At 36.3% G+C, this 27,515-nt stretch overlaps 1 protein-coding gene across 8 annotated transcripts in view; it reads left to right on the top strand.

The window, feature by feature from the left end:
* PEX5L (peroxisomal biogenesis factor 5 like) overlaps nt 1-27,515 on the top strand; it is a 225,736-nt gene that overhangs the window by 103,634 nt on the left and 94,587 nt on the right. For 3 of the 8 annotated variants that reach the window (XM_004756642.3, XM_045088655.1, XM_004756640.3), the window contains one exon: nt 21,671-21,775. The exons of 3 other annotated variants lie outside the window; for them this stretch is intronic. In XM_004756642.3, coding sequence (XP_004756699.1) covers nt 21,671-21,775 — 105 coding nt within the window. Of the gene's footprint in view, nt 1-19,308; nt 19,375-21,668; nt 21,776-27,515 lie in introns of those variants that run through there. 2 more of the 8 variants (XM_004756645.3, XM_045088656.1) reach the window with 2 other exon arrangements.

The raw sequence follows: 27,515 nt of genomic DNA, 5'->3' as shown, positions 1-27,515 counted from the left end.
TTTTCCTGAGGCACTCTCTGAGATGACTTCTTCCTATTAAATGATTTCTGGGCTGGAATATAAAGAAAACACATTGCTTGAGGAAAGCTACGGTTTAATGAGGCAAAAAATAAAAACATCCTATGAGCCCAATCCAGCTGTTTGTATATTTCCTGCCAAAAGGTATGGGAGTTGAAGGAATAAGGGATGTGCAGGAACGTGAATGAGAATGAATGTCCCAAATGGATTGCAAGCTATATTAGGAAAAACCAGTGACTGTTCTTATTGTCATGCTCCAGATGACAAAGTAGCAGTCCCTACCCTTGCACACCAAGGGAGAGGTTGCTGACTGAGTCATCTCTCTCCGATTCTCGGATCACATATGCCTTCACTCTCATTGTGGTTGTGATGATACTTGGTGGGTTGCAAAGTACTAGGAGAATCAATCATAAAGAGTGAGGAGATACTAAAAACTTTGGATGGACTTCAAGCAAATAATTAAACAGAATACACTTGTTATTTAGTTCAAATATGAGTTGCTGGCATCAGAGAGAAAAGTACCATCTGTGCAAACTGAGACCTTAAGTAAAAGGCTCCATTCTGCTAGTCTTTAAAGCTCATGTTCAACAGACATGATGATGTTTATTGGAGTATGCTCCAGTGCTATGGGCCAATGTAGAAAGAGCAGTAAGAAACAACCTAATAGAATGCATTTATTGTCCTATCTCCTGTAAAGATAGTTTTAGGACACGATTCATTATATTATCCAGTACTCTCTCTTAAGACAGAATCCCCTAGGGAAGGAGGAAATTTTTTTTGAAGAACTATACATGTCTGGAGCAATTGATTCAGTTCCTGTCTTAAAGAAGCTAGAAATTATATAACTGATTAGGATTCAGTGTTCCTAACTAGTTATATATATATATATATATATATATATATATATATAATCTTAGGAAAATGGAACTCATGGTATCCATTTTAGTACTAGACCTACTTTTGGCTTTATATTATGCTACCATTGTTCTCCTTGAGTTTGTACACATCTATTATGTGTTTGCTTCATCTATTTTATTAATTTTGAGAGCTAACATATCTATTTATGTAGCAAGGTGCAAATAAGTTCATTCAAAAATACTTCTTGAGCATCTATTAAGTATGAATCACTCTCCAAGCTAATGGGAATTCCACAGTAAACAAAACATATATTTCCTATATATATTGATGGAACTAAAGCTTGTGAAAACATGAAAAGTTTGTTAAGGCATGTCTAGGGGTGCCTGGGTGGCTCAGTGGGTTAAGCCTCTGCCTTCAGCTCAGGTCATGATCTCAGGGTCTTGGGATTGAGCCCCGCATCGGGCTCTCTGCTGGGTGAAGGGCCTGCTTCCCCCCCATCTCTGCCTGCCTCTCTGCCTACTTGTCATCTCTCTGTCTGTCAAATAAATCAATAAAATCTTTAAAAAAAAAAAAAGGCATGTCTAAAAAGTAGAAATTATGGCAGTGATCTTGGGCAAATTAACCTCTTGGAGCCTATCTTCTTTTTAGTAAGCTTGGGCAGAATAGAACCTTCATTCTACAAGGTGTTTGTAAGGATTAAATTAGATCAAACATGAATTGTATACCTGTCATAAACAGGTTCTCCATTAATGCCTTTCCCTTTTCCAAATTAAAATGATGATAAGTTTTATTTAAATGCTTCTGGTTTAACCAACTCTGCTTCAGAAAAATGTATGTTTCAGATTCTCTATCAAAGCCAACCAAAGAATTCTCAAACACAACTTTCATTTTATTAAAGACCCAACCTCAGTCAAAGACAATTAAGAAGGGAAGGGGGGTTTAAGTGAGTTTTCCTCTAAGAAAGAAGAGGATTAAGAAAGAAGACACAGGGCACCTGGGTGGTTCAGTCATTGTTAAGCCTCTGCCTTTGGCTCAGGTCATCATCCCAGGGTCCTGGGGTTGGAGCCCCACATCAGGTTCTCTGCTCAGTGGGAAGCCTGCTTCTCTCTCTCCCACTCCCCCTGCTGTGTTCCCTCTCTTGCTATTTCTCTCTCAGTCAAATAAATAAATAAAATCTTAAAAAGAAAGAAAGAGAGAGAGAAAGAGAGAGAAAGAAAGAAAGAAAGGAAGGAAGGAAGGAAGGAAGGAAGGAAGGAAGAAAGAAAGAAAGAAAGAAGACACCATCTGAAGGAAAAAGAGCTGATTCTGATTAGGAGAGACAACAGACAGACATTAGAGAGTTTCCACTCAGATCAGAAGCTGAAGACTCCCTCTTTCCTACCCATTATGTTTTGCCTCCATGGAATAAATCTGGAGCAGGAAACCTAGAGAGGGAGTTCCTTCCCCCCATCCCCCCGACCCCCTGGATATTTTGTCAGGTCTCTCTCTAGACAGCTAAGAAAGGTAAACATTTCTAACACTTAGGTATATTAAAGAAGTTACACTTAACTATTTTAAGGAAGTTATTTGTTGTTTGATTTTTTTTTCTTTTTTCATTTTAAAGATAGTTGGGTGAAAGCACTGCCAAGCTTGCCTTCTCATTCATCACAGTAATGTGCTTGGATGGCCCAGCCTGAACCCCTACTCAAGGCACAACCACTACTCACCTCGTGGCAGCCTATTCTGTTTGCAGACAAATTACACAAAGGGAAATAAGCATTCTCCTGAATGCTGACCCTGTAACTTCTACATGTAAAAAGCACAGAGCCTGAGTTCCATCAAGGATGACTTAAGGGTGTCTGTGAAAGATCATTCACCAAAGTAGGAGAGTAATCTACCAAGGAGCAGTTCTAGCTGAGAAAGCTTTTCACAAGCCAAAAAACTATTTCCATCTAGCTTGTGCTTTTGAAGTACCTAGAGGAGGGCAGCTTGCTCTAGTCGTGGGAAGATCTTCAGCTTCACAGTTAAACAAACCCAGATTAAATCCCACAACTGCCACCTTAACCCTCGGCATTATTAAAGGAAGTTTTAGGACCTACTTTGCTGGAGTGTTTTAAGGATTCTATTTGATCTCTGACATAAAGAATTCAGCAGAGTGTCTTGTTACCTCCCTGACCTTGCCTTTCCTTTTGTGCTGGTGACTGTGGTGTACACAAAAGACAATCCAGGACTTACAGATGTGGAGCCATGTGCACACAGAATGAGATGGGACTTGATCTGTGCAATATGCTTCCAAATCCACACTGCTCTTGAGCTGGCCTGAGACATAAAGCACATTACAGAATTCAGAAAGGCTTGAAGTCTCGGAAAAAATTCTCAAATGTTTTCATTCCATAAGTTCCATTTTCTCCTCTACTGTCTGTGGATAGTCTCATGAGTACACACAAATATACACCAATTATTGCAGTGCTTCTGTCACTTAAAAATGGCAGTATCTTTTGCCTCATCCAAGAGAATAGAGAGATGAGAGTGAATAGAGCAAGGAAGAAGAAAAGGAAACTACGGTCTTTCAAGTACCCACAGTGTTCCCTCCTCTTACTCAGTTCGTTCACATAGCTGTATAAAGTGGGTATAATTATTCCCATTTTAACAGATGAGAACAGAGACGCTCAGAAAAGCAACTTCACCAAAAGCTGCACCCTTGATAAGTAGGAGTGTGGGCATTTAAACCTTGACTTTCTGACTCTCCTTCTGAGGGAGGGAGAAAGGGAGTTCACTAACAATCCACTTCAATGACATTGAAAAACTGGTGTGCCCTGGTGTCTTCAGGACTTTTCACATAAAGATGTCCAGTGCAGTACAGAAGCAAGAGCATGAGCTTGGGTGGGGAAATATGCCTCTACCCAAATCCTGGCTCTCACCTTATCCTCCAGCTGTATGACCTGGATATCCACACATGGTTAACTTCAATCCAGTGCTTTTGTCCAAGGAGGATATAAAGTCAATGGGTAGCACGGAAAACCATAGGGGAAAGGAGGGAAAACTGAAGGGGAGAATTAGAGAGGGAGACAAACCTGGAGAGACTATGGACTCCAGAAAACAAATTGAAAGTTTCAGAGGGTAGGGGGTAGGGAGATAAGGTAGCCGGGTGATGGGTATTAAGGAGGATGTGTGTTGTGATGAGCACTGGGTGTTGTATGCAACTATTGAATCATTGAACACTATGTCAAAAACTAATGATGTACAGTATGGGGGCTATCTTAACATAATAAAAAAATAGAATAAATAAAATTATGCAAGCGAATTTAAAGCTACAAAAAAATAAATAAATAAAGTGCAATGGAAATTCTGAAGTATCACTGAGCAGAACAGAGTGGTGGTAGAGAGGAATGGCTTGGAGCGTGGGCCCCCATAACAGACAGGCTGGACTTCTAATTGCAGCTCTAGTAGACAATAAAATATAGTAGCCAAAAACAGACTCTGGGCTCTTGTCCCCGCTCTGACACTTACTAGCTCTTCCCATTCGCTCTCTCTGCCTCAGCTTCTTCATCTGAAATGCTTATAATAAAAGTATGCACACCAAGGAGTAGTTGTGACCTACGTACTGTTGAAATATATGTAAAGTATTCAGCACAGCCCCTGGTGCATTTGAGACGCTCACTAAGTAATTACTGCTCATTGCTATCTCTGCTATTACCAGGTACCTATCTTGGGGCAAGTTATTCTCCAGGAGCTTCAAGCACTTCTATAAAATCAGAGTATCATCATATCCACTTCAAAGAAGTGTTTATGACAATTCAGTTGCAAACTGAAGCTTGCTTAACACCATTTTTGTAGTCATTTTTATTAGCTAGATGCTCTGATGTTCATTTCTTCTTTGGACCATGATGCTCTTCAAATAAGTTTGTAGCTCTGAGTAATTTCCTGAGGTAGAAATGACGGTATTCATCGTTATATGTCAAGTAAAGAACTGTCTTATTCTTGGCGCCCTCAAAATCAAGAGTGCATCTAACGCACAGCCGTCTTCTTCAGGGGTGACTCTAGAACACTCTCCCTGTGCCCCCTTCATTCTCATATTGTTCAGGAAATTGTCTAACTCAGGAAGTCAGAAAATGTTCTCTGCCTTCCTCCAGGCAGAACACATAACCACTATATTTCCACATAAAACATCACTGCAATTTTCAACTTTTTCCAATAATCTTCCGAAATTGAGTGGCTTCTCCACATCTCTCTCAACACTAACTTAATTTGTGTTAGTTTCAAAATCACTGAACATAAATGTACCAGTCCTTCCTTGAGAAATCTTTGATTAAAGTTATAATATCTTTTATTAACCTCTATGCCAGCTGGGTCTCCCTCAATCTTAGGATCAAGATAAGATTGACTCAGAACACGCCTACACGTGAAATTTAGCACCTCTTCATCCCAGCATCATTTCCCAAGATTTCTTCAAGTTTGGGGTACATTAAATTCTCTGGCTCTGAGCTCCTTGCTCCTGTTTTATCAGTGTTGGGATTGTGGATTTTTAAAAATTCATTCAGCAAATATTTAAGTCACCTTTCTGTATCAGTCACTATTCAGGGGCTCTTCATAATTGGCACTGAGCCAAACATACAAAGTCACTCCTCTGTTTTCTCTCCTGCCACACCTTGTCATATGAATGTAGAATTTGGCTCTATTCCTCAATTACAAGCAAAAAGACTGCATCTCACAGAAGGTGTTTGTATCTCCAACAGATATTACTGAGCTTTGGGGGCGTAACTGGAAGAGGAGGGAGGTTGAGGAGTGGACTAACTTGCCACCAAATATTTCTTTTAATTATGCAGGGCTTTTTAAAGTTTATTTTTTCTTGTAGCATTCTCTGCACCCAACATGGGGCTTGAACTCACAATCCCAAGATCAGGATCACATGCTCTTCCAGCTGAGCCAGCCAGGTGCCCCTAATTATGCAGTTTTTCAAGCCAATTTTCTTTCTCTCCTTTCTCCCTCTTCCAAACTACTACTAAATTTCAATCCAAAGTAAATGTGATTTCCACCACCCCCACAAATGACTTTGCAGAAAATATGAAAAGTTCATGTGTGAGCCATAAACTCATAATAGCCTTTTCCTTGGGAACTAAAATAAGATCAACGGTTTTAAATTATCACTGCTAAGAGCTCCATTGAATCCTTAGCCAGGAGCCACTCCTAGTGTGCCTGGGATGTTGATAGAATGGTTTGGGAAGGAGAAGTTTGGAAGAAACCTCAAGAAGTCTTAGGTAGGCAGGACTGTATATCATCTATTCATCCATTCATGCCTTCATTCATTCACTCAACAAGCTTGTCACTTAATACCCCCGAATATGCAAGACACTGTGCTTGTGGCAACAAAAAACAGAATGTGAGACTCAGTGTCCAGTTTCAAGGACATCACAGTCTGGGCTTCCACAAAGAAGAATGGTGATTGAGCTGGATCTGGAAGAATACATGGAATTCAATAGGTAGTGATGAGGAGATGGGAATTCCAAATGAAGGAAACAGTTTCTGCAGAGACCAGAAACTTCCATCCATACAGCCTTATCTAGCATGATGAGTGGCACAGGAAAGCTAGTGAGTAAGGAACTACAGGAGGAGAAGTGGTGGAGAGGATCCTGCAGATCTAAACAGAGATACAGGCACAGAGAGCCCCTTCCCTCAGGAACATTCCATGATGCCAGGCAACTCTTACTGTTTGGACAGTCTTCTGTGGAGATTGATGCCCTGAAGAAACTGGACATTCTGAAAACCATGTTTGCACTTAATGAGACATTAACTCTCAGGTTAGCAAATAAACTCAGGTTATTAAAAGGAAAGTCCCACGCCATATATTTTTTGTAATTCCTTGCTCTTGCCCATGCAGTATCATATGGAGATAAGCCTTATTTATAAAAGATCCCAGAGTCTTGAAGTACATAATTTCATTGTTCATTTGGAGAAGAGGAAAGACATAAAAATATTAATATGGTACCATATGATTTTGAAATAAAACTATAAACCTTCACAGAATTTAAAATTGAAAACAGATGAGTAAAATTCTACAGTACTATTTAAGACAGACCTAAATGGACAATAAGTTCCATAATGGATGACTTCAAGTTAAATTCTTACAAAAACTGTCAGTCACTGTCTTTTACTGTGACATAGTTTGTGTCATTTTTATAACTGAAATCATTATGATATTAAAATATCCAAAGACAAGAAATACATTTCTATTTCCAATTAAGTCTTCTCTAAGACAATGAGCACTTTTTTTAATGAGGGGGGGGGAATGCAAACTTCATTTTCGCTTTCCAAAGAAAAGGTCAGAGTCACTCTAAGCCTACTGAAATGTTTTTTAAGTTGTTGGAAAGGTCAGGCAGAAAAATATTTTTCTGGAATTTCTAAATCTTGATGACTTTAACATGGAAAGTTCTACAACAGAATATATTGATATATTGTGTTTTCACTAAAATTTAAAATCTCTTAAAGCACATTTGCAATGAGGTCTTTACAAATACTTATTGCAGATGGAAATAACATTAGAAAATGAATCTCACTTTTTTATACTGTTGAATTAAATCGACCATGATATGGATATGGATATAGATATAAATATGGATAGATATACAATACATACATTTAAGGATGATAGTATGTACACACACACACACACACACACACACACACATATATAATACGCATATATATATATATGCTTGTGGCAACACAAAACAGAATGTGAGACTCGGTGTCCAAGCACAAACAACTGAGATCTGTGATGATGAACAGGGGAAAAACAGGAAGTAGGCCTTTAAAATAAGTGATCTTCTTTATGGTAATATTTGAGAAAGACAGTGTTTAAATACCAGACATTAAAAAGAAGTTTCTGTGTTTTTAGTCTAGTAAAATACCACAACATTTTTATTAACCAGAACATTCAGGGCCATTTGTGTGTCCTTCAATTAATTGAAATTTTTCATCACATCAAAATTGACGGGGGGGGGGGGCTTTTTTAAAGTGGCAATATTTCCAAACTGTCTTACTGTTTCTTTCTAGATCACTAAGTACAGAATACTATACCTAATTTTTCTTTGAAGAATGGGAATATTAGAGCCCTCAGGGCTATTAGTGTATCTTTCCTGACTGAATAGTCCCTAGGTGTCAGAGATGAGCTGAATAGAGAGGGACTGTGGGACACAATTTGAAATCTTGAAAATCCTTCAAATGAACTTCTTTGATTTTAATTTTTATTCTAAACATGAAATTTTCTGGAAAAATTAATTGAGAAAGCTGGTTAATTAGTTTTTTTTGTTTTACTATACATGAACAGACTAATTGGCTAGAAGGAAATAATGTGGCATTGTTAGTGGGGGGAGAATTACAAATTTTAGACAAATTGATTTTGATAGGTATTTAAACAATTTGGAGCTTTCTTCAATTCAGTGCTTATAGGAATAGCTTAAGTAGAGAATCTGAGACCTCTTATATTTTCTGGGAATCTTTTAAAAGCTTAATAAAATTTGGCATATGTTGAAATGAGAACAGCTAAGAACTTCAAGTTAAAGAAATTAACTTTTTTCTGTATATATAACATCAACCTACAGTTAGTATTAATTTCAGTCTGTCTAATGAAATATCTGTATCATGTAGTTGCTTTTATCTTTGAACCTAAAAGACCATAATGCATTATTTAGCAGGACGAAATGAGGTTAGGCCAAATCTCTTTTAAATGTTAATTTAATCTATTTTGATATATATCTGAGATTTCAGAGAAGAAAATGTAGAGGATAGCAAAGAATCTATTTTTAGGAGATTCGGAAAAAATTCATAGGCAACTTATAATTAGCATTATCAAATTACTCTTCTGCCTATTTATAGATACTTGGAACACAGATTATGAACATATTTCCTGTAGAGACATATAATATGCCTGAAGCAGACTATAAAAATGACCCAACACCTCCATGAACTAAATGGTCCACCAAGCTGTTCTAGTTCTTCAGAAGTAGAAATAAGATATGAATATGATACCTATCTATAATGCATCAAAAAAACCAATGAAATAATTAGTAGAAATACATACTTTTGTTTTGGGGGGGCTTTTTTTGGTTTTGGTTTTGGTTTTTTTGCACTGTCTTGATTTTATTTCCCATTGTCTTTGAATTTTTTTATTATTATGTTATGCTAGTCATTACTAGTTTTTGATGTAGTGTTCCATGATTCATGTTTGCGTATAACACCTAGTGATCCATTGCATACATGTCCTCCTTAATATCCATCACCAGGCTTTGAAACTGCTGGAAATCTTTCAGTAATCTCATAGTCCTCCATGTTGAATCCTCTTTTAGACCTTGAAAGTTGACAGTCATCTTTGTTATTGTGATTACATAACTTTGTTTAAATACATTTCCTGATATGACTCTATATTTATCAATCCTAGAGCACGTAAAACACTCTGTGACTTCATCAGCAATCTAATGGCACCTTGGGGTTTTGCAGTTGCTGCTTGAATGACCCAGATCTAGACATGCCTTGGATTTCTATTGTTAAGGGAATTCATTAACTTTTTCATTTCATTATGATGTGACATTATTAAATTACTTTCAAAGTAATAAATAGTTCTTTCAGGTACTATAGACACCCAGATACATATGGAAAATAATTTACTTAGCTAATGGAATTTGACTGATTTGTAGAATGGTTAGAGCCTATTGAATGCTTCCTTCCTTACCTATTTGATCATCACAAAATCCCTGCAAAGTCAGTGAAGCAGTTATTAGTACCATTCTCACTCTTAACCCCAAGAAAACAATATTCTGTGCCGTAGATCACACAAGAACGTTAAGTGTTGTTTCTGGGTCTCAGACCCAGCATCTCCAACTTCACATCCCATGCTCTGTCAACACAAACCCCGTAGTTAGCACGAGCCTCTATAACCACATGTATATAAAGCCGCGTTGCCACACACCAGGGAGTTAGGGTATCCCTTGGCAACTTGGAGTTGATAGATAGGCAAATGGAATAATACCAGAGAAAATGTAGAGACTTGAACTATTTCCTTCCCTTTCTGGTTTGTCAGTTGGAGAATCTCCAAAAAAGGAACTATGTACTACAGAGTGTGGAGCATGAGCCTAGACTCAACACAGACACTGGCTTCAAACCCACTGGAATACTGATTAGCTGAATGGCCCACCTGGCTGTCCTCTTAGTCCAGCCTCTTGTGTTCCTGGGTGTCAGTACGTGGTGGGTGACAGAACTGAGAGGTGGTTTCTCCTATTTTAATAGGCCCTTAAATAGTAGCTTCAAGAGCAAATTTCATGTGTCTATTGGTATTTATAACCATGTCCCATATTTGGAATTAATCAGAACTATGATTTTAGCCAGAAAATTTGACAGAAGAGTAAAATGAACTGGCACATCATCTGCGTAATAATATAAATGTGAGCTGCAGATTTATGGTGATTAGAAAGAGGAAAACTGGCTTTATTTAAAACATTCAAGCACTCCAGGATTCCTGATTCCTTTAAAGTTCCCTACAGATATCGTCCCAAGCTGACATCTTCATACAGAACATTTCAGGCTGTCTCTGACAGCCAGAGACAAGCTGTAAGCCCTGCCCCAAAATAAATTACAGAGATGCAAGAGTTTTGGGGAAAAACAAAAAACTACCTGTGATACATGGTTACTTTCCAATTGTTCTATTTTTCCAATTGTTCTGTATTTATATACATATTTATTTTAATTGATGTGCATATGAACTAATTGAAGTCTCTAAGTCTCTAAGATATAATTTAATAAGATTTTAGTTGGGAATAAATAATTTCCTTGGAGCATTCAGATTTTGAAATTCTTTGAAAAATGTTTTTTCACGGGAAAATTCTTCTCAAGAAGCTCCAAACTATAATTTGAAGTCATGTGGCTAAAACCTCAATTCAGTTTGAGAAGGCACAGCTCCTGCCGGCATGAGCCGACCACTCCAGGCACAATCTTCATTTGAATTTTTTTTAGGCAATTTTCCCTGACAAGTAGGTCATAGTCCCTGACAGGACACTATCATAGTGGCCAATTGTGGCCACCTGGGTTTAGAATTTCTAGTTTTCAGTATCTACAAGTCATTTTGATCAGATTAGAAGTAACAAAAGGAATTAGCTGAGACAGCTTTGTAATAACCCTGTTACTTACTGAATTGTCTTTGGATATTTCTATACAGTTTACTGAGGTACCGAGGTAAGACCACTTTGTGTGATCTTTCAAAAGTACTTGTTTAGTTACTCTGTTAGTTTATTGGGGCGTCCATAATAAGTACCACAGACTATGTGGCCTAAACAAAAGAAATTTATTTTCTCATAGTTCTGGGGGCTAGAAGTCTGAGACCACGGTGTTGGCAGGGTTGGCTTTGTCTGAAGCCCCTCTCCTTGGCGTCTAGATGGTTCTCTTCTCCGTATGTCTTCATGTGATCTTTCTTCTGCATCCTAATTTTCTCTTCTTAAAAGAATACTATTTGTATTGGATTAGAGTCCACCTAATACCTCATTTTAACTTAATTACCTCTTTAACCTCTAAATATAGTCACATTTTGAGGTATTGGGAGATAAGCCTTCACTGTATGAATGGGAGGGGAAAACACAACTCAGCCCATAACAGTTATTAATGACAACTCATTAGAACCTGGTTCCTCATTATCCACTGTTGGTAGACTCAGTGCCCCCATCTTGCTTTCTGACCCTTGATTTCTGTGCTTTGTTATTAGTCCCTTTAGGTTTAGGTCATCCCAACCCTGGTCTTTGTTCATCGGCTGCAGAGATTCAGACTTACTTGGCTCATGGATAAGACCTTTATCCATTTGGTGACTGTTCCCTGCCCCTGTTGCTATTATTGAAGTCTGTTTACTCTCTACAGGGCTATTTTCCAGCTCTTTGCACCTCTTCTGTTCTCTGTGGCTTCTGAACTCAAATTCATTACAATGTTTTCTATATTAGTCCAAAACCAGAAGCAACCCAAATGTCCATCAGTAGTAGAATCGGTAAATAGTGGTATATTCAGATGATGGAATACTGCACAGTGGTGAGCATGTCATAACTATTTAGTCCACGCATGAATCTCACAAACATAATATTGCATCTTTGCCACCTATCTCATAAGGACAATTAGGCCATGGAGTCCATGAGCTCAGCAAGACCAGTTCATAGTTAATTAATATTTATTGAATACATACCTTGTAATGGGCCCTGTGCAAGTGCTTTTATAGATACTCTTATTTAACTCTCACATATTTATGAAGGAGATAGTTTTTCTATCCTATTTTCAAAAAGCAACATGAAGGCTTTGAGAGAATAATTTATAAAAGAGAGAGCTGGGCTTAAAACTCCTGTCTTCTGACTCCAGTCCCGGTATTGGTGCCCACATGTTTCCTGGCCATCTGTCTTTCTCTTCCTCTGATCTTGGAGGCTGCACTGGATCCATTAGCTGGTAATTGCCTCGACCACAGCTGGCCACACCTCACTGGAGTTCACAGCTCCAAGATTCCTCCATACTTCCCCTACCTCTTGACCACAAGGTGAGGGATACTGTTCGTTCCCTTTCAAGGAAGGGGGAGGTATTAGGGAGGAGCCAACCCACACACTGCCAGTGACTCTCAGAGGACTGTCTAGGTAAGCAGAGAAGACAGAGTCTGATCCAGAATTACAGAATAGGAATTCCCAAAGCCGCAGCTTCTCTCTTAGAGCTGTTTGAGGGAAGTCAGGCAGATGGAGTACCTTAGCTGAGACTTTCTTGGCTAGAATTGGCCTAGTTTCTATAATTTACTTTTCTTACATTTTATCAACAAAACTGGGGCATTTGGTGACTGGAGAACAAGCTGGTAAAAACCCTGCACCTGCCAGAAAACGAGGAATGCCGCAGCTACTGAATACTCGGGCTACAAGGCCTCAACACTTGTTCATCAATTAGTAACAGAATTTGCCTGAAACATTAATAAAGCGGATGAATTCCAGCTCACTAGCTAATGGTCCTTCCCTAGCATGAACCCAAATGCCGTGTAATTCTACCTTGAGACATCTGGATGAATTTGCTGTCTCAAATTCAATAACTTGGTAACAATATACTTATTATGCGGTCTTTTCATTCATTTTGACAAGAAGGTGGGGAAGGCATCGAATCCCTGATAAGTAAGTTTCACAGAAACTGGTTTCGTGGTCTTAACCACATATTTACCTACAGGGATTCTTATTTATTGTATTTATTTTAGAAAATTTTCCAGTCTTAGAAAATCTGGGAAAGAGAGGAATGATAAAGACACCAAATTTTTGTGCATGGTTCCTCCAGAGTTTCCTTACCACCTTCCTGCAACATTTGAAGATCTTATATACTACACCAGCTTGGCTACTCGCATACAGTTAGAAACCAGACCTCAAGACCTCTTCTAATTCCTCCCAGAAAGAGGCCAGGTCTCAACTTCCCTACCCCCAAAGTACCATTGATTCAGACAAGTCTAAGCAACTACCAATACTGGTGATGAATGATTATCATAGCACTTCACTTTGTTTTGAGTGTTGGGACATCCACCCATTTGTGCAAGTAAGATTCAAGTAGTCCAGAGTACTTGTATTTGGGGAAACATTTTTCAAAAAGAAAATAATAACAAAGTAATCTTTAGGACTTTGTGTTTCTAGTTGTTTTCCTTCCTCTTAAAAATAACCCCAGAGGGTGCCTGGGTGGCTCAGTGGGTTAAGCCTCGGCCTTCAGCTCAGGTCATGATCTCAGGGTCCTGGGATCGAGTCCTGCATCAGGCTCTCTGCTCAGCAGGGAGCCTGTTTCCCTCGCTCTCTCTGCCTGCTTCTCTCTGCCTACTTGTGATCTCTTTCTGTACCAAATTTTAAAAAAAAAAAAACAAACCAGAAAAGTACTTGTTTAACAAATCATGTGAGATATTTAATAAGGAACTGAAAATAATAAGAGTAACCTTTAATTAAGATATTTTCATTTACATATTTCACACAATCATTAAAAGCCTCTCAAATATAAATATATTTATAAAAATATAAATTTAACTGACAAATTTGGGGCTTATCATACAAAAAAAAGAAAACAACACCTCATTCTACATTTATTTCATAATTATGAAATTTGTATTATTAATGTCTTCCTCAGTATAGGGCTAAGCAAGGTCAAAAGAAAACAATTTATTTAAAGCCAGACCACCATAAGAATGAAAAAGTTAAAAAAAAAATTTAAAAAAAGAAAAAGAATGAAAAAATTACTTGTAGGTGCATAATAGAGAAGCTCAATATTGAGATAATATAGGTTCTAAGTAATTTAGAGCTATAGCAATCAGAATAAACCTGTAGTAAACTTTACTAATTCATAACTAGTTATAGATGAAAGAGAACTGAGTGCTATTACCTTGACCATTTGACAACAAAGCTTGCTAAGCTCACAGAGTAAATAAGCCTCACGGACACAGTGAGAGTGAGATGGGAGAATGTTTAACCTTCTCAACAGAGCAAACAAATGACGGATTGTGGACAAATGGATCTCTTTAATTAAAAATAAGTCTTATCTGTCCTTCAAAACAAATTTTAAGCATCTTTACTTGGCAACACTTTATTAATATTAATGAAATTTTATTAGATGCTTGAAACTTTTATTTAAAATCTCTAAGATTTTTTATCTAATTCAGAACTCACTTCTGTCAAAGTTGGCCATATTATATGATTGCAGTGTCTTAAAAAAGCATCCAATACTTGTATTTATTAAGTAAACTTGAGTGTCTATTGCTATATCTAATCATGCAAAACAGCTCAAAAGAAATAAGCATGACCTCTGCCCACTCGAGGCAGTTTCATTGATGAGACACAATCAAAAAAACATCTTGTAAAATAAGAATTATAAACAGGTCCCTGGGTGAAGCTTAAGCTTCATGCACAATTCGGGAATTTGGAGTACCAGACAATTCTCTTCCTCACTTGAGGAACAGAAATTGGAAAAATTGGCAAGGAATACTGTGGAACCAGCTGATGACTGGTCATTGAGGGCTGGTTTTGGTTTTGTTTTTGGTGTTTTAGTTGCTGTTGTTGTTTTTTGTTTTTTTTGTTTTTAAATAAAAGTAGAGCCACAAGTTGACTCAACTTCTTCAGAAGTATTCCTGGATGGTCAGGAACATGCCCTGAGGCAGGAGAGAATGAAGTGCTTCGCCTTGTCGTGTTGTCCTCTGGTGGAGAGATTACATTTTCAGAATCTCATCAGTTTTGCATGCCGATGTCTTCTGCCTCAGGCCTAAATGTTCCAGGTTTTCTGAGTTTTAAGGACTACTGAAGTAAAAGCCACTGATCAGGCACCCAGTAAGGTTTTTAAGTAGTGTGAGGGGAGACTCACTGAATCCTAACAAAAATAGTGAGAGCAGCAGCAGTACCAAAGGGGTCTGTAAGGGTGGGCGCAGCCACGATGGACGAGCTGTGTGGGTGGTGGAAGGAGCCAGGGCCAAAAATAGAGCAGCCCCGGATGACAGAGAGCAGCTGCAGGGACAGGATCGCAGCCCTGGGGATGCCACACTGAATGCTGAGAAGACACAACCCAGGATCAATTTAGGCATTAGGCACTATGGACACAGTACATAGAGCCTAAGCTACTTTTAAGGGGCCATAAAAATGTTTTAATTTCAATCTCTCTTAAAAACAGAATCCCTAAAATGACTGTTAGAATAACAAATGTGTAAAAATAAATCCAGTCTGGATTGTATTTGTCTTTATACCAACACAGTCATAAGACATGATTTTTAACTTTTTTTTTTTTATGGAGAAAGGGGCTCCTGAAGGCAAAAGTGTTAGGACCTGTGAAAGCCATCATATCCCCTGCACCAGCCACTTAGGCCAAAGAAAATAAATGTGGATATGGGTGGGCTTGGAATGCTGGTTATTTTTGTGGATAGAGGTTTAGAGTTAAAGACCATGGAGATTGTTTTAAAAAAAAAAAAAAATAGACCATAAAGATTGTTATCCATGACTTTCTCCCACCCGGTCTCCCTCCTCCCCACCACATGCAAAGTCTAGAAGGGTACAAGAGAAATGCACATGACAGATGCCACGGGCACAACAGTGATATGGTAGAATGCAATACTTCCTAAAGTTCCTAGGATAGGTGACTACAGTAGAGTGCACCTGTCATCTGGCAAAACAATGCTGTGGAAGAAAAACAGGATGGTAGGGAAGAACTTAATGGAGGCTCAAATGGAAACATTCTTTTTAAATGCCCTGTGTCATTATTTTAAACAGAGAGGCAATTTGTTCACTGCAACTTGGCTCTCCTATTAAGGAATCAAAAATCATATTATTTCTAGCTACAAACATATCCCTGAAGCAATAGGGAATTCATTATGATTTATGAATTCCACATATGAATCTCTAGTTAAGAGAATTCTGCCCATGCTTCCTAATTGTTTACATCTAAATCTGTGCTTCGTTCTGTATAATCACAGAAACAAGAATGGGACCAGTATGCCGAGATCTGGTTCTACTTGTAACACTTTTAACATTTAGAGAATATTCTGTTGCAGGAGGAGGATGGGCGTGAGTTGACTGCAACTCTGAGAGAATCAGCATGGTCTGAGCCCTCCGCTATGTTGGAAGAAAGCTACAGGAACACACCAAATGGGAAAGGACACAATGTGGTAGGCAGGGATCACCGGCGTTCAGAGGACACTAGGAAGCATTGCTCTGACGTTTTCCCAGGTTGGGAGTTTGAAGACAGCACGACACTTACCATGACATTTACCTTTCCAAGTGAAAGAAGGTTATCCTGGCTCTGCACATGAGAGATGAGACAGCCATCAGAAATTAGCCTTTTTTGTGGCCAGTTTCCTGCAGGAACGTTTAAGTCCAGGGTCCAGAATTTATGAGATATACAATTTTTCAGCTATAGGCAAAACTGAATATCATTTCATTTCAAACAGTGTTGTTGAAATAATATCAATGGCAGGTATTTGCTTGCATACATGTATATATGAAGAAATGTATGTAATACATTCATAATTATAAAGCTGATGGTAGTTTGCCTATTCTTAAAACATTCATCCTAAAACACTGTTTACTCTCCAATACTGTAAATATGAAACATTGAGAAAATCCACGAAAATGTCAAGGTTGTTATTTTTATTTTTTATGCCTGCTTTTTCTCAATTTTTGGCATGTATTAATTTTTAGAATTAAGACAAAAGGAAGTCTATTTTTTAAATTCATATATTAGATAATTTGGGGTTAGCTGAGATGTTTAGTATTGTAATCTTTTACTTTTCCCCTAATTTAGTATTTTTCCATTTCTTCTTTTGAATATCTCTAATGAAGACACTCTGGATTATTATTGATAGATTAGAAATAATAAACAATTTTTTTAAAAGATTTTATTTATTTGACAGACAGATCACAAGTAGGCAGAGAGGCAGGCAGAGAGAGAGGAAGGAAAGTGGGCTCTCCGCTGAGCAGAGAGTTCAATGTGGGGCTCGATCCCAGGACCCTGGGACCATGAACTGAGCCAAAGGCAGAGGCTTTAACCCACTGAGCCACTCAGGTACCCCTAAACATAATTTTTAAATTATGATCTCCTTAGTAGAAGTAATAGAATCTGTAATTAGAAAATTGCTTTTGAATGGGCCATGTAACTGTGGCATTGCATACTGTATTTCATACACCCAAAATTTATCTGAGGAAAAATCCTAATAAAGATGTCATTTAATAGCATTGAGTTAACATTTAATAAGAATTAGAGTGATGCTACAACTTATAAACCTAATAAGATCTACAGAATAAAAAGAAGTATATATACATGAAATCTGTAGGTTAGTTTTCCACAAAGATAAAAGAAACAAAAATATCTTGTTCCCAGTATGCTCATGAGTGAAGTTATGGATAATTGATTATTACTGACCATTACACACTAAAGAAAAGATTTTTCAAAAAGTTTACTTAGATCCAGACTCAGTGATTATCCTGAGAAGTGGCTGCTTCTCAAAACCTGAGTGATATACACAACCTGTACCTATAGCCATCAGTGAGGAGGACATGGGAGAGAAGGAAGCACGTGGGCTGGGAGGCAGCTCAACCACATACTAGCTTTGAGGTCTTGGCTAAATCACACCATCTCTGAGCCTCACTATCTACCTAGCAAAGATATCTTGTACCTCACAGAGCTTTCATGCAATCGTATAGGTAAAACACCTAGCCAGATTGCCTGGCATATAGCAGCTTCTCCAAATAATTTAGTTCCCCTCACTATGAGACCAGCCTGCTGCCAGTACCTCCTCATCCAAAGACATCTGGTAGCTTCACAGCCTGAGAAGATCCTGTGATTTCAGTATTTTGTACTCTGTTGTTTATATACTATATTAACAGAGGGAGTGAGCCAAAATTGGGTTTTCTTAATAAACGTTAATATCATTCACTGTACTACCTGTGTTTCATTCATTTATGCCTGGTCTTATAATAGAAGTTAATAAAAAGATTATTCTCAAGAATTATATATTTATATATTATATATATATAATATATATCTATTTATATATTTCACTGGGAAGGAAACAAAATGATAAAAGAAACCAAGAAGTATTGAAGAATTCTTACAACAACTCACCAAGAAAAAAAACAGAAATTTCTCCACATGGTGATGTTTTCCAAACAGTCAAAACCATCTCAAGAAATTCAATAAGGAAGTGGGGAAAGGTGATTTTGAAGTATTATTTGAAAAGAAATCAGCTGAAATAAATTACTGGCGGTTTCCCAATGTGATAATCAACTTGTAACCTTTCTCTGTTCTTTTCTGTTATTGCTAAGAATTACATAGAAGCATACAGGCTTAATGTAATCTAAATCCACTTATATGCTTGAGTGTGTATTTCATTATTGCCGTCTCTGTGTTGTTTCAGGTAATAGATTAATACTGAATCTTCGATGTGGTTATATTTAGAAAATTGTGCTTGAAGTCTGGATAATTATGCATATATAGTTGTTACAATGTATTAAGCCACTGACTTCAAAAAAGGAAAAAAACTTGTATGGGTGTATTACTGTAGGTCCTGTAGAGCTGCTGATAAGCAAAAATGAATAGTTCCATGAATTGCCAAATCAATTCTCAGCCAGGTTCTGAATTCTAGAAGTGTTCCCCCACAAGATAAATGGACAAATCAGAAATAACACAGCTTGATTTTAAGATAGCAGGTGGAGGTGGCAATATGGTCTAAGAGAAATCTTGCTCTGATAGATGAGTGTATTCATTTGATTTGACAGTGGGTTTAGACACTATATCTGGAACCATGGAGATGTCATTGTGGCAGACCTTCCCGTTCTGTTCTCATACTGTACCACCCTTGCCCAAAAGTGAGGCTCATGGGGTAATAACTCAAAAGTCAAAAGGCTATAAAGAAAAAAAGTTGCTAGCAGGCACTAACATGGGTATCATGACTCTTTTCAGGTAGTAGGTGTAACCTTGAAGAAAAAGTGGCACTGTCTTCAAAAAAGTGACCTGACCCTGGCTTTGGTGGGTTTTTCTGCAAGAAATAAAAAGCACCGCATGTGTTTATTATACATCCTTTCTAGCTGACCACTGCTTTGTTCTAGAGTTCAGCATGAAAGGACTAATTTTTATTTTGTTTTGTTTTTTGTTTTAGTAAAATGGCATGTCCGTTGCTAATTCTAGCCATAATAGTTGCACATGTGAAAAATATCTTTATATAGCTCATGATTGGTAGCATTTCAAATAAATGGTATATTGAAATATTGACCTGAAATTTTTTGAGATGCTTATCAATTGACATTTTTTTTCTTAGCGCAAGAACAGATTCTGAATTATTATTATTATTTTAAAATTATACCTTGTAACATTAGATTTGTTCATTTAAATATATCAGGAATTTAAATATAAGCATGCCACTTTGTTTATTGCTATATTATTAGAACTTCGTGGAGCATGGAAAGAATTCTTCACAAATGATTTTGCTCTTTTCAAATAATAAACTGCAAAGATTTTTGTTAAAAACTGTATTTAGTCTGTAAATGAGTGTAGCTTTTAAAGCCTTATCACTTTATAGTATGTAATGTTTCATCCAAGTAATTTTTATATTTTGAAAAAATGTTAAATAGTTTAATAGTGCCATAATAAATAGTTTCTCAGAATGCAGAATGGTATTCATCTCTGTTTTAGGAAGTTCACCTTGCTTCATAAAGAAAAAACCTGTGATTGTTATGCATCCCAATTTGTTATGCAGTAGATCATTGTCCTTCTTTATCTTTCCAGAAGTCAGTTATTTTAAGAATTGCGGCCTTATAAACTTTTCAGAATACATATGGAAATTACTGTTATATGTGCTAAATAAAATCTCAGTAATTGATATCCTATCGTGGAGATAACACATTATCATTCAGTAATGCTCGTTCTGTTAAGTCCAAACAAACTCAAGGCACTTCCAGCATTGTAAAGAGATTCACACATTTTAAAATCTAATAACTGCAGAGAAATTGTTTCTTTGTTTTCATTAATAAAACCTGCCACTCATTACATTTTAGAAAGGCAATGCCTGAGAAAATAGGCAGTTTTGCTTCCTAGAGTAAACCTACCTTCTAAATACTTAAACCCCTGTGTGAGTCCAAGATCATAATATAATTTCATCCTTTTTTGCTGCATGAAAACTATCAAGATTTATCAATCTCTGGAGTTAATATTGACCCTAGCTCTTAATTCCTTTTCAGATAACAAACCCCCATATGTCCATTTTTTTAATCTTTGCCTATGATATCCCTATATGCTACATTTGTATTTTAAGTAGATTTAGAACACAGATACTCATATGTACTTCTCAGTATAAAATTATTTCTTTCGGGAGGCTTTGCCCAGAGACCTGAAAAAATGGAAGCTTTTGTTTTTAAAATGCTTAAAGAGTATTTAATTTTTACATAGTATAAGATGTTTCTAATTGGGTTATGAAAGTGATATTTTGTTTTGTTTTTTCCATTCACATCTACTCACAAAAACTTAATAATCCAGTAAACTAAAAAGACAAAAAGCCAGCATACCCCTTTATAGTCCAAAATTATACTTCTTGAGACAAAAAAAATGTGGGGATATATGTATCAGTGCTTCAATTATTTATTATCCTTTATTTATACCTAGATTCTTCGCAATCCTCTAATTAAAAGGCATTTCTAAAACCCTATTAAAATTCTTTGGTTTCAAAATCATTGAGAGTTGAAAAATTTTTCACCAAGATCATACCATCTCCACAAAATATACAAGCTGGGTGAATTTCTGGGATGTTAGGCTGTTGAAGAATTTTTAGAAGTTTTATGACACTTTTACTCTTTTTATGCCCGATCCACTAAAAAAATGACAGAGTCCAGGGACCACCCAGCAAAATCCCTTTGGGGAGTCAGACACTGATCCTGATCCCTATCTCCGACTCCTCACTGTCATGCAAAACATTTAAGGATGTTATAAGAACAGTTAGTAAATGAACTAGGCAATCCATAGCGTTTTTAAATCAATACTATAAAAATTATGTTCATGTCATGTAAATTGCCTTAAAATATATTATACATATAAAATACTATGTTAAAATTAAATATGTCAGCTGTAAAGGTGAAAAAGTAGCTAACTAAAAGTTCACAAATAATCTCTTTTCAGATTTTGTGTGTTTTCTCCTCAGCCAAAAGCCTCAAGATTCACTTGCAGCAGCCTACCTCTTCATTTATGTTGGATTGCTCTTTAAACATTAGAATATCTTGTAATAATAAGTAAAAATTTCTCCTGACACAAGTCATTGTTGATTTCACTGTTATAGGGAAAAGGCTCTAGGGCGGCAGATAAGGCTGTTGCCATGGTGATGAAGGAGATACCGAGGGAGGAGTCTGCTGAAGAAAAGCCCCTCCTAACTATGACATCACAGGTGGGCAGACCCATAGGGTTCCTGTAGGAAGCTGACATATGTTAATATATCAGACATTGTGATTTTTAACTAGCAAAAAAAACAAAACAAAACAAAACAAAACATTAACTTGAACCAATTTTTAAAAAACACAGTTTCAATGAAACAATTATACAATATAAAATGAAAACCAAAATTGCTAAAAAAAAAAAAAAAGGAAAATTCCATCATTTAGTTATTTGTGGATGTTAATTTTCATTACTCAACTTTAGTTTTAAAAAAATGTATGTGCAAGTAAACCATGTTGCTACTTTATAAAGGAATCTTGTTAACTTTGGGAAAGAAATAACAATTAAGCTAATGGTACATTTGAACAACAACAAAAAAAAAAAAAAAATCAAATTCCTGTGAATAAATACAAGTTCTATTGTATACATATGTCAGTTTACCAGTAGAATATCTAAATTTTCTTAAATGTTAAATATATTTATGTTGTGACTATGCATACTACATATATGTCTATACATATTTATGTGGATAACTAATTTACAGGAATGAGCCAGAAGTCCCTGAGTCCCCATGCAGAAAATGGCATTTGTGACCTCTCTTATACTTAGTGACCTTGACAACAAAAATATCATCTCTATTATAAGCGCATGAGAGCCATTTTCAGCATTTATTATAACAAGTATTGAAAAAAGTTTGCATTTGTATGCAAAGACACGCTGAGACTGTGAATCCTGTATGTCCTCAGGGGCTTTTGAAACACCCTGTAAAATCCACATAAATATGTATAATATACTCATCACCACTCTGTGGAACTATCAGTTTTAAATTCTTAAATGAAAAATATTTTTACTTGCATTTATCTTATAATTTAGATTAGATTGTTATCTTAAACATTTCTTTTTCTCTGTAATGCAATAGTAAATGCAGTGATTCAGTTCCAATTATAAGAACATGTCTAGAATTAGAAACATGTCCATTTACAGTCCTCATGAAAGGCATTTATATCAAAAGCTAAATTATGGCAACTTATTTTTAGAATATCATCAGATCCCATCCTCAGCTGCTGCCAACATGTGTGGTTTTAGTTTATTCTAAACACTGTGTTGTAAGTAATGAAAATCATAACAACATACAACAATCAAAATTGACTAATAATAAAAGTTATCAAAGATTCCTAGGACTTTGGGATAAATTTTGTATTGCGAGTTTTTTATCCATAAAGAAGAAATGCTTCTTCCCAATCACACAGAGGAGTAGTAGTTAGAAATTTCTTCATATTTACCAAGGTCTCCATTCCCTACATAATTTATAGAGTAAAACATATACAGTTTTACCTTGATCTCCTGGCCTTTGTAGAATCCGTGTCCAAAATATTCAGCTCACAATTCCTCAGGTAAATGCTATGGGAGGTGAGAACTAGTTGGAAGTTCTTGGTTAATGATAGCCATGTTCATTAGCAGATAAGAGCTACCCAGAATCTCCATTGGCATAGTTGTGCTCTAACATATCATTCAGAATATCACAAGTTAGGACAGACTCGAGCACCCAAAATTCTTTTCCCTAAACCACGCATTGCTATGTGCTTTCCAGTAATCCCTTTCAAAGATCCAAAATTGCCATTATAACTTAAGCTTGAATTTAAAATTTAATGCAAAATGATACTTTTTTATTTTTTAATTTAGAAAAGAAATTGTGATTATTACCGTTTTTTCATATTCAGAACATTTGTGTGTAGCAAGTTCCTTCTTTAATCCCTGTCTAATGTTGCATTGACTGTTTTTGAGGTACTAGTTACAATTTTACTGCATGAAGATTATGTAATGCTTTCTCTAATGCATCATCTTTTTGTTGCATACTGGGTAGTTTATGAATCAGCAAACAGAGTTCTGATTCATAAAATGTAATGCACCTGTTGTGTTGATGACCTTATGGAACTAATTCAGTGACAGCTGTGATACAATTATTTCTCAGTCAAATGCAGCTTTATTAGTTGACATACTTTTTCCACTGTACACAAGTGGCTTCTTTCCTGCTATGCACCAGTGGCGTGCACAAGCCAAAAAGCAGCAGAATGATCTGAAAAAGTGAGTACTTCTCATAGCAACCATAGCATCCAGTCTGTGCACCATACCACATTCTTACTTGTTATCTTGTGTGAATGTATTAGTGTCTTGAAATATGTTTGTCCCAGCATCTCCTATAAAGCCCCTTATGACATAGCACTACATAATACTGAATACATTGACTCATCTTCATCACTGGTATGTCAAAGCCAGCTGCTCATTCATAGATTCCAGATATGTCTGAAGCTAATTGCTGCTCTCTCAACAGTGTCCTTAGGACAACCATAACTAGTTAAATACAAAATAAGTTCTTAAAACCCTGGGTTCATAACTTGTTTAATAACTGTTCGGTCAACAGGTTTTAAGTGTAGAATAGTTTATATTGAAGGATTTTTTGTATTATGTGATTATTACAATCACTTTTAGAGGGATTTAGCCAAACATACACCAGTGAAGTCATGTATAGTATGCTGAACAAATTGAACTAAAACAGAAGAGTTGGCTGGGTGACCTGAATTCAGAAATTTCCGGGCCCCTGAAAGTTGCTTTTTGTTTAATTCAGTTATTAATTCTGTATTAACAAACATATGTCAAGTACTTCATAGAAGCTCAGGGTCATGCTGTCCTAGACGAACAACTTAAGTCAAGCAGTATGTAAACAAGTGTGCATTGATGGAAGATCTGAAGGAAAAATAATATGCCCTCAAGTCTTTAAAGGAAACGGTTTCTTTAGGCCTGGGCTGTCCAGCACAGGAGCTACTAGCCATATGTGGCTATTGAGTGCTTTGGGGCTCCCAACAATTGAGATGTGCTCAAAGTATAAAACACACACCCGATTTTGAAGATTTAGACCTAAGAAAAGTAATATAAACTATAACACTAATAATGTTTTATTGATTGCATGTTGAAATGATCATTCTTTGATACATTGGGCTAAATAAAATACATTCTTAAAATTATTTTTCAACAGTTTCTTTTCAATTTTTTTGAAGTGGCTACTAGAAAAATTTAAATTATCAGGTTCTCATGGTAGCTCTATTGTACAACACTCCTCTAGACTGTAATAAGTTAATCCAGTTTGAGGATAGAAGGATCAACTATGTGCCAAAGGATTGATTGTGTCATAAAAAATTATTCTTCTTTATGAGAATGAAATTATATTAGCAAATTTTTTTTCTCATAAGGAACCATCAAAAGTTTCCATTTTAACCACATCCCCTGGTACTTCTTTTTAGCAAAATACATCCCATTCATTTTTTGTTACAGAACATAGTATCTTAAAACTATGTATTTCAGATGTCTTCTTGCTAAGGGAATTTTTTTTTTTTTTTTGCAAGCTCAGCCTTTGTGTTTCTATCTGTCCCCACTCCTTATACCTTGATACTGAAAATATTTTTGTGTCTGATAAACATAAAAAGAATAATATCCTTGTTTGGAAAAATGTTCTCAAGGCTACTAAATACAATCTTGTTTGGATTTCTGTTACCAGCCTGATATAATTGCTTTATGTTCTCCAGCTTGCCTCAGTGTTGGTACTGCCCAAGCTGTAAACAGTAATATCTGTTCATTTCCCCATGAAAAGATTCACATTTTTAAGTCTAACTTTTCTGTCAAGAAAGTAGTTCTAGTCGGTGGACATTTAGATCAAGTCAAATAGTTAAAAGTGATTACATGGTTATCCTTTACTGGAAGCGCCCTGGGACCCAACGTAGGAACATAGGTAGAGGGAGGAGAGCAGAGCAGAACCATTAGTACTATTACCAGCTCACGAGAAATTAATTCTGTCAGGTGTCAGAGCTACTATATATGACAAAACTCTCAAAGGATGAATACTTAAAGGAAGCATGCTAATGATCTAGTGAGTCGTCTTGTCTTTTCAATGGATTGAGTCAGTTAACAAAACTTATCATTAGTCTTGATAAGGTCACTATTTTGATGGGCATTGCACAAATTTCTAAACTTGCATAGGACTAATAAAGCCATAAACAAGTAGTGCAATTACAAAATTATGAATGAAAACCTACTTAAAAAATGACACATATTTTAATCAACAATGTCATAAATAATAAAGGAATTTCCAAAATACATAAAGATATATATATTAAAATTATATATGTATATATATATATATAACATAGGAAAAATTTTTATTTTTTTCTATTATTTAGATGAGGTTAGAGACATGGTATATCACTACCAATTTTTTAGGTCAACAATTCAGCTATAAGATACTTTTCTTTTTTTTTTTTTTTTTTTTTAAAGATTTTATTTATTTATTTGACAGAGAGAAATCACAAGTAGATGGAGAGGCAGGCAGAGAGAGAGAGAGAGGGAAGCAGGCTCCCTGCCGAGCAGAGAGCCCGATGCAGGACTCAATCCCAGGACCCTGAGATCATGACCTGAGCCGAAGGCAGCGGCTTAAACCACTGAGCCACCCAGGCGCCCCTATAAGATACTTTTCAACTGTTTTTCAGCTTACTAGCTTCAGTGTTTTAACTTTTAAAACTATTCTTTAAGTACTAAAATGTTTAAAAATAAATACAAAATATTTCACTTTAAACCAAAGCAACAGTTTGAGATCATCAACCTGGAGTGTAGACGTATGGGATAATGAGTTATTGCCATTTACAGAACTTGTTTTATCATGTAAAATGTATTTTGGTTTGGATTTAATTCTTAGTGATAGAAGTTATCACAAACACTTAGCTCTATATTTTTTTAATGAACCACCTAAGCAGTATATTGTTTAAAGGTAAATAAACATAGATTAAAGTCATAAACTATATATATAAACATACACTGGAGTTAAGTAACAGGAAGTATTTAAAGGCAAAATACTCTACTTTCATCTTAGTTAAATACTCCCCTATAGTTTAGATTACATAATTAATTCAAATTTTTAACACCAAAATTAGAGAAATTCAAGTTGAACTAAGTCAAATGCATTTTTAGATAAAGTTTTAAAATAGACAATAATTTATTAAAGCTGGATGTGATTATCTGCATTCTGCTCAATACTAAACACAGTATTGATATAAAATAAGAACTAATTTGGTGACTAATATTAGCCATATCAACTGACTGGTCTAAGTCATAAGTAAATTGAAGGCATTTGACTGAATTTTTCATTCACAACCTATGATTACAAGGCAAGTGTAAATTTTCAATAGTCGGTTGAATTCTGGGTGACCAGGAAACACCTCCATGCAAGCACTCAACTATCTTCTTACTCCTGCAGTTTCCCTTCGTTTTCAATGCCCACTGATCATATAAGGGTTTTCCCTCAAAGTCTTCAAATTTGCATCTCTGATTTAAAACCCCTGAGTGAGGCAGTAGTGTTGTCTTGAAGTGTCACTGGCCTCCCATTTGTACTGGTCTATTTCCTTCTTCCAAGGATGGCGTGGGGCACACCTATGCCCTTAGTTTTCTCATTAGGCTTTCACTCTTAGCATCCTTGACTGTTTGGTAGAACACTTGCATTTGGAAATGAATCTTTAGGTAACTCTAGGTTCCCAAATTTTTAAATAATGTGAAGCTGGGGGAAAGTGGACTTAGATTTATGATTTTAAAACCTGCCAGGAAACTGGTCTACATTTCTGAGGACTACTGGCTTCTCTGAACTGACCCAGTATGAAATCGAAGATGGTCATGTAATCATTCTTTTGTACAATTCACCATTCAGTTTGACT

The sequence above is a fragment of the Mustela putorius genome, unplaced genomic scaffold, assembly GCF_011764305.1.
Source record: "Mustela putorius furo isolate JIRA1106 unplaced genomic scaffold, ASM1176430v1.1 tig00003834_pilon_pilon_pilon, whole genome shotgun sequence".
In the NCBI taxonomy this organism is placed as follows: domain Eukaryota; kingdom Metazoa; phylum Chordata; class Mammalia; order Carnivora; family Mustelidae; genus Mustela; species Mustela putorius.
The sequence above is the reverse complement of the archived record's forward strand: the minus strand, read 5'-3'. Positions and strand labels throughout refer to the sequence as shown.